The sequence below is a fragment of the Amphiura filiformis genome, chromosome 5 (genome assembly GCF_039555335.1).
Source record: "Amphiura filiformis chromosome 5, Afil_fr2py, whole genome shotgun sequence".
NCBI classification, from domain to species: Eukaryota; Metazoa; Echinodermata; class Ophiuroidea; order Amphilepidida; family Amphiuridae; genus Amphiura; species Amphiura filiformis.
The window spans coordinates 47,027,200-47,040,119 of record NC_092632.1 but is presented as its reverse complement, the minus strand read 5'-3'; the positions used below and the strand labels follow the sequence as shown (position 1 = coordinate 47,040,119).

At 35.8% G+C, this 12,920-nt stretch overlaps 1 protein-coding gene across 1 annotated transcript in view; it reads right to left on the bottom strand.

Annotated features, from left to right (window-relative positions):
* The window catches only part of LOC140153247 (uncharacterized), a 244,178-nt gene that overhangs the window by 134,565 nt on the left and 96,693 nt on the right, over window positions 1-12,920 (bottom strand). The window contains 1 exon segment of the mRNA XM_072175942.1: window positions 12,037-12,459. Coding sequence (XP_072032043.1) covers window positions 12,037-12,459 — 423 coding nt within the window.

The following is a 12,920-nucleotide window of genomic DNA, read 5'->3' as shown; positions in this document are numbered from 1 at the left end:
GCTTGTCCTTGGGGGGTTTATCCTTAACGTGGACTAACTTCCCCCTGATGATGTTGGTGGGTTTGTAAGACGTTGCGATCCCAAAGGACTTAAGAGTATTCTTGATCCTTTCTGACAAGCCAGATATGTAGGGTATTGTTACCTGGGTACCCGTGCCCGTTTCTGCGTTTTGATTCTGTGTGTGCTCTTTGGTCTTTTTAGCTTTGGTGAAGGCCCAGTTGGGGTAGCCACAGCAACCCAGGGATTTCTGAATGTGATTTTGTTCTCCAGGAAGATCCTCTTGGTCGCTGATAATGGTATTAGCCCGATGTTGCAGGGATCTGATCACCTCGAGTTTATGTATTAGGGGATGATGAGAGTCAAATTGTAAGTAAAAGTCCGTATGAGTTGGTTTCCTGTAAACCGTGGACTTGAGTGATCCGTCCTCGTGAATGTGAACTTGACAGTCCAAAAAGGCTAGCTTGTTATCAACACACTCCTCCTGTACTAGTATATCTTGCATGTGAAATTAGATTAACATTGGTTCAATGGGTAGTGTACTTGGACGTACAGTCAACCGGTTCCTCGCTACATACAATTGCGTAAACTTTATAACGGTTACTCACAATCTCTCATTTAATTAATCGCCCGGAGGCAGTCGATGGCAAGGGCCGAGCTTGGACGGGAACTTCTGACATCTGGCATCATATACCACCACCCACTTGAAACATGACTGAATCATAATCGTAAAAAGGCAGAAAAGAAATTGGTTTGATGCCGACTGATTTGAACACAGAAAAGAATAGTACAAACTCATCCTGTGAGAAATGAATGGTGAATATTATTCAAATACGCAGAAATCTTCATTTGTAAATAATTGTGTGAATTCAATAAATTGTGAGTTTCCTGAAGCCTCCTGAAGTGGTTTGGTGGATAAAAAAGATGGTCTGACTTAGCTTGATTATAACGCTATATGTCAAAAAGCATTTATACTAAGTAAACTGAGTGATTAGCAAATGTTGAGTTTTTTTCATGGACTCTGGGAGTCCCTCAATCATTTAATGCAAATGCTGGGGTCATTTTGATTTTTGTTAATTGCGGAAAAAAATACACAATCCAGTATCCACGAAGTAAATGGCAAAAATTATTTGAATTCATTTCAGTCTACACTACTGAAATGGTGGATATTTACCATCTAAATATAGACTGAAATGGAAACAAAATATTATTTTTTGGTTATTTCCCCATTTTTTAAAACAAATCAGAAATGATCCTGGGTATGTTGAGGGGCTCTCTGCATCTACCAAAAAGACTGAATTAAAAAAAAAATGGCAGAGCTACCTATTAAATTGTGTACTAAAATTTATGAAAGATAGTTGCTGCAGAAGAGTGAACTTTAAAATCTGTGAAAAGTAAGTATTACAGGGCATTATATAAGCAAGCAAATGATCACTGATATTTAGTTCCTCTGTCTTTAGCAGATTAATAGCAGTAATCATACTACCTTTGCATGGTGATCATCCATCAATTCATTTGGGTTGATGTATTATCTGCTGGGAAACTTGTGGCTATCTTTAATTCCTGGAAAACTAATATTTCCATTCCGTCAACTTGATGCTCAATTGGTATCATGTCCATACATCGTTGTACGCCTACAGTTAAGTCCAAATGTTGTAGAGTACCCCAATTCACTGTCTTGGTGAATATGTCATACATGCATACCTTTAGGGTGTTACTGGTTCACAATTGGTTTGCACTTTGCACACCTGTTAGCAATCCCAGTTAGCAACCCATTGACTTTGTGTTGAGATCATTTTGATTGTGGTTCCGAACACAGACATCATGAACCAGTTGACCTGGCAACTATCAATTTTGATGTCACACCACGACAGTGAATACTTGCACCCTAAAGATATTATGCAGTCACAAACAGCCGATCCTTAGAATCTGTCCTACAATGCAAAGGGTTAATGGAAAGTAATGCTTTGGCACTATATAGTTAATGCCAATCCTCTAACATGTCTATAGATATCATGAAATCTAAGCAAATAATAACAAAACAACATTTTAATAGGTCATATTCCAAGATTTGTGTACAAACATAACTTTATGCCCTCTTTAATAGAAATACTAAATACCAGAATGCTCAAAAACATAATCATGGAGTATTAAATTTGTGTTATTTTAACCTTTTCATAGAGGATGTATGGGACCATCTATCTGTAGTATTCAAACCACTGGAGAGAAGATGAGTTCAAACACCTAAGACCTTGCATTTCAATTTACTTCCTAAATAAATCCAACAGCCACTGCCATATGATCATTATGTATTATCAAAAATTCAATTTGAAAATCATCAATATAAGACTTCATTTTTGTATAATTTTTCTGAAATATAATACTCCTTCTTTCATGAGATAAGATATTGAATGCTTCCATATGGTACGACAGAAATTCCAACACAGCCACAAAATGTGCAAAATTCCACACCAAAATGTTGACACAACCTGAGAATCATTTCGCTGATTGGCCGATTCGATTGCAAGCACGCGCACATCTTTGGTATGGAGTAGCGACCCCCTGGATACGTAAATCAAACCATCTCTGGTTAACCATTGTATTTGTCGTAATAGATCCCCAGAGCACATTACTCATCCTCACTTCCCCCACTCATGACTCTGCATAGAAATGTATATAAACTTGATAGGCTAACTTATTAGCCTAGAAATCACACCGCAAACCAATTGCAATCCGGAATGAACCACTTTTGACACTTTGGCCTCAGATTTTCAAACAGTGCAGGTATCATGGACAAAAGATCGCAAGATCATATACCATAGCTTAACGCCATGAGAACTACCTGCCGATTGGCCAAAAAAAAGTTTTCATTATCAATTGGACCAATCAGCAACATTGTTAGAATAATTTCACCACACAAAAAATTGGGGTGAATTTTTTCAAAGCTCCATTCTGATTGGTGATTAAAATGAAGATATCATGTATTTAACCAATCAGATGCAATGTTAGATCGGCAGGTAGTGCTCAGGGGGTTAATGTTACGGAATGAGACTCCGCTAGTTCAGGTTTACGTGTTTGGTCAATAACCTACCACCCACAGCGATAGATTCCAAAATGTGTGTAAAACTGGTGTAGTAACGGGCAATTACAATGGTTGACTCATCATACTAAAACAAAACCAACAGAAATTACCATTATTTGTCAAGATGAGAAGCATATTTTATCCCTACTTAAAATTGAGTGGACAATAAATCACTTTTGTCTCGTTACATTTTGATTCATCAAAGTTTGATATACATGTATGCCTGAATGTATCTGTATACACTTTAATATCAAGTATTCTTAATATTAATAATACCAGTAACACTTTTGTGCAATAAATGCCATATCCTCCCCAGGCCCGTACGCAGGATTTTTTTGTGCGGTGCTGATTTTGAAAAAGTGGACTTTTTTCCAAGGGGGGGTGATTTTGTGAAAAGTGGGCTTTCTTTCCAAAATGTGGACCTTTTTCATCTCACTTTTCCTTCTTGCAACCTTAATTTCTAACATCCAGCAAAAATTTCTGGTGTTGCCACTGAGGATGAGGACAATAAATATTTCTGAGTTAACCCAAGAAAGAAATGGTTCAGAAAACTAGACCAAACTTAATTGGTCAGTGTTTTGTTTCTAATAGCCCATTTATACAGGTATCATGGTTCTGGATGAACTTGGAAATGGTAAACAACATGCACAAATTGGTGAAAAATTAGCCTTATACCACCCACTTGGATTGGATCTTGTAACAAAGGTACATGAAAAAATATTTCTGCAAAGGTTCTAACACTAGAATACTCCCAATTACTATATGCTTGGCCTACTTATAAAACGTTACACTTGTTTTGTGACCTATTTTGTATTTTGTAAATACACAATAAATAGCCGTAAAATAAAAATTGGGAAAAAATAAATAAAAAAATGGACAGATCATTTTGCATATTTTATTGATACATTTTGACAAAAAATCAATTGTTATTTTATCATGCAGGACCTATTTTTTACCGTTTTAAAATATCAATTGAATTTCTGTGAACAGTAGTATACATATAGAACTAAAGTTAGACAGGAACAGTGAAATATTACCATATTTAATATAACCATTTGAGGTCAAATTTCTAGCCTCTACAAGTTATAATGGAAGATATATATAATTTATCTTTGGAACAACTTGTCACTAAACCCACTAACCGCTTCACCCAAATTTTCTGGGGAATTAACAGTCACTGGTTTTAGCAGTTTTCTGGATATAGCCAGGTTTTTTGTAGCATGGTTTTGGATCACCACAGTCAAAAGGCTCTATACTAGTAGGGCTACCAATAACTGGGGTAGATAGCATTGAAATGGCTGGAGATGGGGAAAGGCTTCAAACACTGCTCCACCCATCCACTGGGGTAGACAGCTTTGAAATGGCTGGAGATGGAATGGCTTCAAACACTGCTCCACCCAACCACTGCACTGGGGTAGAAAGCATTGAAATAGCTGGAGATGAAATGGCTTCAAACACTGCTCCACCCAACCATACATCCCAAGCTTATTTGTTTTCATGGTCACCATCTGAACAAACATCTCAACAAAAACACAAACAAAATTACAAAAATACATGACCAAATTCATCAACCATGAGCTAAAGGTCAATGGCCGATGATGTACAACCTTTTGATTAATATTGGCAAATGGACAGAATACAGTATTTAATACAGCAGATCAATTAGCAAAATGGATTGATCTATAAATTATTTCCATTAATAAATGTAGAAATACATCATAACGGTCCACTGATAATGGCTTACAGGTGAAGAAATTAATGGAATAATTCACAGGTAAAATCGTATCAAAGGAATTTCATTATTAGGTGAGAAATAAAACTGGAGAAGGAATGTCATCATTGCTAGGAAAAAGATCATTATGAGGAGGGAGGATGCAGAAAGCGCACACCTTGGTAAATAATCTTCAGCGGATTATGTAGATCGTTAACATTTTAATTAAGTGTCAAACTTAGTACATCATTAAAGTTCAACGGCCTAGCAAGGTGTACTGAGACTTGATCATAGAAGTGTTTTATGTGTTACTGATACCTGTCATAATTCATTTATTGAGGATCATATTTCACATAATGAATATCATATTTCTCAGTCTTCAACTTCAATGGGTGTTTTACATCAGTAATTTTACTACAGATAAATTGTATGGTTTTCTTGATGACATATTTTTGACATTTCATCTCTTAGTGTCACTCTGTCAATATTTTTCATATTTCTCTCTACAATGTCTACTACCAACTCAGCATTGTAGTATAATATATTTCTAGGAAATATATGGATCAAGACAAATGGGGCTGAGTCACTTTATCACATTGAAATTGATAGTCGCACACCTTCACATAGTCTTACACCTTCACACATAGTCTTATACCTTAGCTATAGACATGCTAGGCTTGGACATAGGTTTACTTACGTGTTAATGCTGACGACTAAATGAGACTTATCAGACCCATCATGTGCATTCAGAAGTTGCGGAATGAATGACAAAGTATTTGAAAATAGTTCCAAGATGATGTTTGTATTTATTGAATTGTGTTCAGGATTAGATCTTAGGGTTAAGATCTGAGCTGTAAAAATTATGCTATAGGGTATACAAAAGAAGGCCAAGTTTAAGGGCAGAGTAATGGGAGAGAACATGGACCTTTTCGAGCTTCATTATTTCTGAATTGTATGTCCAAAGTATATAAAACTATACATTTTAGGAAAGGAAATGAGTTAAGGAATCCCATGGTGACGTCAGATTTGTTCAAAAATCTCAAGTTTTTGAAAAAATCACAAAAAATCACTTTTTTACCCCAATTTTTTTGTGACAACTTAGAAAAAAATCAGTTAGCTTTTCATGAAGAAGAGACATGAACTTAGGGAAGGTTTTTTAATTTTTTTGAAATTAGTCTCTTTTTTCGAAATATTGAAAAAAACATGTGAAAAAAGTCATTTTGTCACTCTATTAAGCTAAAATTTGCACATAATGGTATATATTTTTGTTTAAAAGAAATATTTTGAAAAAATGAAAAAACCTTCCCTAGACTTTGATGTCCTCTAAAGGATAGTGCAAAAAGTTTACCCTTTGCTTGCATATTTTTCGAGTTATCTTGTCACAAAAATCGCACAATATTGTCAAAAGTGAACTCTGAGAAATCGACGTTTTAGTAAAAAAATGTCAAAATTATGCACAAAACGTCCTTAAATTTTAAAACGGTAAGACTTTCACACCTGTAAAAGCTATATCTTGTGCATGGTCTAAATATGCATCTTTTTGCACCAATGAATCTATAATGTCTACTTTCAGTTCGCCAAAATTCAAAATAATTAAAAAATCTAAGTGGCATTTTGACTGCAAATTTTTGTTTTGTTTACACCACATTTGCTGGCGTTAACAACATACCGAATGCGCCTTGACTGCGTTGGACATCTGCGTTAGACATACGAGTTGTGCACGTCCTTGCGACGCTCATCGCTGCGTAATCACAATATTTCGCATTCGCGCATTTCTGACTCATTATTTCCGCCAATTTACTAAGCTGTCTTGAGCCATGTGACTTTTTAGAGTTGAAAAGAGTGAAATAAATCAAGCAAAAATACGAATAAATATTAGCAAGTTGTATTTGATCAGTTTCAAGTGAAAGAATACATCTTAGTGTTGATAAATATCAAAAATCTCAAATTCGATCGTAGACGAATGTGTCTTCCATTACTCTGGCCTTAAGGGGCATGTTCATTCTGTTTACATGGGTTTCAGAGTTGAACATTTCATTCACAAAGTTAACATGTATCCCACATGATTGAAAAATGCTTGTATTCCTACCAAGCAGGTATACTTTTGAAATTATGTAAACAACCAATTTGGTTCCTATAGCAGCTCTCATATATGATCTTGCATTTAATTGGTTGGTTATTTTCTTTTTTAGGAGGAAGGAAGGGGCATGTCATTTGTGCTAAAACATAAAAGATGTATTTGTGCCATGGCAGTTTATTTCAGACCCAAATGTATTGATTATATTGCTCCATTTACTACTTTAGCAACCTAGATTGGAAGGCTGTGTGTCCTACTTCTTTAACTATTTCCTAACACTATGGACCCAGGTATGGACCACAATAGCCTCATCCCAATGGCATAGTCCAATAACCTCAATTACATAATCATAGTGCAAAATTTGAGTCCTCAAGTTGCAGAGTATGAGTTTTTGTACCCAAATTTTTAAAGGTCATTCAATGAATGTACAAATGTATTGGGGTTTAAGAACTGTGCCCCTGATAGATGAGCATGTTGTGGATCCTAGTGTAAGGATCACAAAATGGTGATGGACTTACGCAACAAGCTTTAATTAAACAAATCAATTGTTTTAGCCTTGGTGCTTCAAAAGCAACTCACCTCTGCATAACCTGTAAAAGTAAAGTACACCATGTGATCAAATTAAAAATTGATTCAAGTTCAACAACGGATCAAATCAGAGACCTGATCCTTCACCAATTTCTTTGCAATTAAGTGAAGCCACTTCACTCTGCCATATGTTCAATGTTAGTCATTTTAGTGCGGTTATCTATACGTAGTCAAGTGTAGGTAGAAAATGAGTCTAACGAGATGAGACCATGCTTATGAACTTTTAACAAGGATGCCACTTGTTTCTATTAACAAGTGTTAATTTGCCAATTCCAGTTAATTTACTGTTGGTATCAAGCATAAACAAATTACATGGGTCATATGATGGTAGTGGCCCTTTAATTAGCCTTAGCAACCGTGAAGCTAGCTCTGCTTCATTTTGGGTGACTTAATCCTAGATCATTGTATTTGTATACTGTTGGCTTTGTTTGTTCATTTTTAAATAGTGACTTTGAAATCAATCCTTCTTTGTAAATCTACGACTGTAAAAATGTTAATTTTTGCAGAACTTAATTTTTGTGTTTTTCACGCTCAACACAACTACCATGAAAATAACAATGTGTGAATATAACAATGGGTGATTATGTTCATTTAGTGGCCTATGTATAGGTCATGTACAAAAACTCAAAATTTGTGAATTGAAGAACAAGCAAAATATTTTTTTTAAATCGACGGAAAAGCGTGAAACATTGCACTTGCGAAAATAAACACATTTACAGTATACATGTATGCAACATAAATTCATGAGCATTAATTACAGCTAAGCTTGCCTAGAAGTGAAGCAACATTTTGTTGATATATTTTTCTTTTCGATTTGATTACCTGCCATTTTAATGTCAAATTCTACGACAGGTTTTCTTAAGGGTTATTTATATGATGTAATTAAACTGATTAATTGTGTTATTTCTTCTTATCATTCATCTTTTTTTGCATCCAGAAGGCTCAATATATCTCAATACCCCATAGATTCAAATTAATAATTTTGAGCCAGGCAGAACGATTCATAAAGATTACCTGCCAACCTAAATTAAACCATGCAGCACATTTTGAACACTATACCAACAAAGCTATCAGCGTAGAACTACTTTTTAAGAAAAATGGGGAGTGAAACTGAAATTGGCATTATTGATCTGAAAAGGAGTGTTTTTATTTGCGATGTTACGAAAACAAAGTCTAGCCGATAAAGATTTTATATACAGATTATTGATAATGATCTGCCGCAAATTACATTGCATAAACATGTTGGATTAGAAAAAGTTGAAAAATCCATTGATTATTGATCATGAATCATAAGTTGAACTTGGTCTACTGCCTTCCCATGATGCCGTGCAAAATTACCATGAAAATATACTTTGATGACATGAATTGAAATTTTAGGTGAAATTTTAGGGCCTTTCATTTACATCTTGTGCAACATAACTTAAGGTCTTGTGGTTTAGATATGGGTCCAAATATTATTTTTTGTTTGTCTTTTGTTCAATCCTTCAGTCAAACTAGGCCTGCTAGATTTTGCAAATTAAGCCTTCCAAAAAGCGCAAAAATATACCATTTCCTGCAAAAAAAACGCTAAATAGTATGCTGGAAATGTGCTAGAGCACTAATTTTCCTGTCTAGGCATTATGGTATACAAATATCAAATTGCATTATTCACAGTGTAAATCATATTTTTGGCTCCAAAAGCATTTTTTCAGATTTAGGGAAAAATCTAAAAGTCCCTGGACCTACATGTACATTTAAAGTCATGCGCATATTGTCAAAACATAGAAATTGAATGATGGAAAAAAAACAGAAACGGTGGATCCCTTATCAGCATCACAATAATTATTATCACAGCAAGAATTCATGCAAATAAATTGTTTCTCCATCTACTTTTTTTGCAACGGGAGGGAGGGAGGAAGGGAGGAGGGGGGAGGGGTGCAATGGTTTGTTGGATAGCTTCAATTCATCCTCTGAATCATAGGGTACTTGGGTTATCGGAATAGCCTACCATCTGTCAATCTCCCAGCATCATCCTACGTGCGGGAGGGAGGGAGGGAGGGAGGAGGGAGGAGGGGTGCAATGGTTTGTTGGATAGCTATAATTCATCCTCTGAATCATAGGGTACTTGGGTTATCGGAATAGCCTACCATCTGTCAATCTCCCAGCATCATCCTACGTTACTACTACGGAGTACTATCCTCCCCTTAAGCTATTTTTAACTCCCCGTGATCTCCATAAAAACTAGAGCACGGTCGCTGTACGCAAGCTGGCCTGGGCAAATATTGCCGCGGGTGGTTTCACCTCAAATATTTAGCACACTTTGAAGAACCTCTGACCAAAACCAAATGTTTGTTTTATTCTTTAAGTGTAATTTTGATTTTAAAACCAATCTTTGTACAAATTTTGCAAATTTTATATCAAATAAATGGCATTTTGTTAGAAATTTACAGGTTAAAACAACAATAAACAGACTCACTTTAAACACTTCAGACAGCATAACACAACACCGCATTACTCAGGTTGACAAAAGCAGTAAGACCAGGTTTTGTTTGTGTTATCAATTTTAAGTGGTAAGTATGACTGGTTAAATTAAGGAAGTCCACTTGTGGTCAATACAAGAGATGACACTTCTCTTTCAGGCAAGATTCAGAACAGGACTATCCTGAGTTCAGGTCGTGTGTTCGCAACTATCAAATATCATAAATGCGGACTTGATGAGTGGGACACTGATAGTTAATATATTCATATCCCTCCTGGTATTGACTGGTATGCTGATTTGAGTGGGGATCTTTTAAATATTCAATAGTTCTCATTAGACTAATTGGAATACTAAGAATTTTAAATTATTATTGTGAAATTTTATATTCAAGGAAAGTTTTTCATTGTTGAACCATGTGGTGAAATGCTCACAAGAATCAAGAATCAAAAACGGTGTATATTTATCTAGATGAAATTATAGAATATTTAAAAAAAGTTTTTGTGGGTGTCACATTATCGCTTTTTTCAAACTGGTTTACTGATATCTTTGTTACCATCAACATAATGTACATAATACAGGGCGGAATATCTTTCATAAAATTTCCTGCTGACATTTGTTTATTTTGGTGGCTTGAAGCTTTTGCAACAAACCTGTCAATCCTTTAATAAAATACTCTCTTCATGTAAAAGAGTGAAAACTCATTCTCCAAAAGAGTGAGAAGAGTGAAAATCACTCCGAAAAGAGTGAAAACCATTCTTAAAAGAGTGAAAATCACTCCTAAAAAAGTGAAAATCACTCTGAAAAGAGTGAAAATCACTCGTAACAGAGTGAAAACTACAAAGTAGGCCTATATGATACGGGACATTACTTAGTAATGTCCCTTGAAAGAGTGGTTTCCACTCTTTTAGGAGTGGTTTTCACTCTTTTAGGAGTTGTTTTCACTCTTTTGGGAGTAATTTTTGCTCTTCTCACTCTTTTGGAGAGTCAGTTTTTCACTTTTCTACATCAAAAACATATAATGCTGATCTTTTTCTTGTCACGCTGGTAATTCTGACTCTTAATTTTGATATTTTCAAGTAAGTAAATGCGTGGGCATAAAAGTTCTTAACAAAATAAAATTAATCATGTTGGCAACTTTAATTGCTCAAATTGTATAGCCCGTCTGACAATGACATACTATTAGACGATTCCTAGCATATACAAGCCCATCATTTAGATAATACCTATTCATTAAAATGCATTTGCGAAAATGGTGCTCAAATTTACAATTCAACCGTGCGTGTAGGGCTTAAATCGTTAGGAGAACTTAGGGTCAACTTATTCAATCATCTCTGACGATCCTTTTGTTTGTTAAAAGTTTACAAGCCAAACCTCAATGCTAGGAATTAACTGCATTGATATACCTGGAGACTGTCTTTATATAAAAAGTCATTAAACGGGTAGCAGGTCTAGGCTCAATCTAATTTATATGGATAATCATTAAAAAGGATATCCATTTTTCAAAAGTTTTTTATGTAGTGGATTTTGTGAAATGCACACGATTTGTATGGGTTGTCTCCTGTTTTGTAATCGCTGGAAGCGGAATCAGTGGTCATCAAGTAGACACAGTGACTATCAGAAAGATTTTGAATCATATAAAACTGATATAAAATTATTTTTGTCTATTTTTTCTATTCTTCATAACACGCTCCTAAAAGATTTTTATAAATACAATTTCCATGAAAACACTGATGGACTGAAATAAAATATTTAATTTAGGTCAATAGGTAAGCAAAATGTATAGTATTTGAGCAGAAAGGAAAGTTCGAGTGAACCAACATGAGAGAGCAAAGAAATCAGAACCGGTGAGTATTGAACCAGCGCACTCCAGATTTCTGGTCTACATGAAGTGCTTGTAATGTAACTGTGTCACATGGAACTCCAGCAGATCGCTGGTGAATCTCTACTATATAGTCTTGACCACTTTCTCTAGTGTCTCAGCAGCCAAATACATTGGCTGCTGACATCAAATGAGCTGAGGTGGATAAAATGAGAGTATCAACTTTGACATTTCTTCCAAATCTTTAATAGTTTGTATGAAAAAGGATCAATTTTCAAGGAGTACAAAAAAAGTTTCTTCTTACCTGATATTGACTCAAAGCCATGTTGAGTTTTGGATGAGCCCACCATGCACTTCCTAAAGTCTTTTCCAAATACTGCTGTGCTTGGACTGCTATAGGTATCTGCGGAGGTGGCGGAAGACGATTACCAGCCGTTGGCCCCGGATGCCGCGAGCTGCGATGATGCGACGGACTCCCATTCTGAGAGTGTTGTGCATAGAGGTAGCGTTGAAGAGAGGCTAAATCCCGTGATCCCATGAGTGAGGAAAGTTTATTTATTGACGATCCATCCTTGTTTGCTTGCGCTTCCTCTAACGACTGTACCATGGAAACAGCCTCTTGTTTTAACTGGTTCACATGTGTGGCACAGACGTCACATTGGTCATTATTCCATGCTTCCTGTAGGCTCTTCGGTATGTGTAGTCTCTCATGTAAAGCAGATGAATCCTTTGAATGAGAAAATAATCCAGAATAAGGCTGATAAGTATGTGAATGATGCATGTTTGATAACATTGGTTAAAACACTAATACAGTAATAGTCCACTATCAATATTTATGCCAGGTCAAAAGTACTGATGGTAAAATTTTAGCATAAATGGTTGTGACAGTGCTGTTAAGGGCCTGCTCACATGGCACTGATGAAGCCTCAAGCTTTTTAAATGGGTCACCCACTAAAAAAAAGTTGAGGTCAAACAATAGTTGATCGCCCGAGGTCTGACGTGGTCATAAGCAATTTGCATATTACAGCTCACAGACCAAGGTTTAGGTTTCCCCGGTCCACTCAGAAGTTGCGGGCAAAAACAGAACAATACACCAATTCTGCGTGTGCCAAAATCACAATGGTAAATCACGTTATTTGTCCATATCCAGCTCACATTTCATCATGCGCGTGTTCATTTTAGTGACAC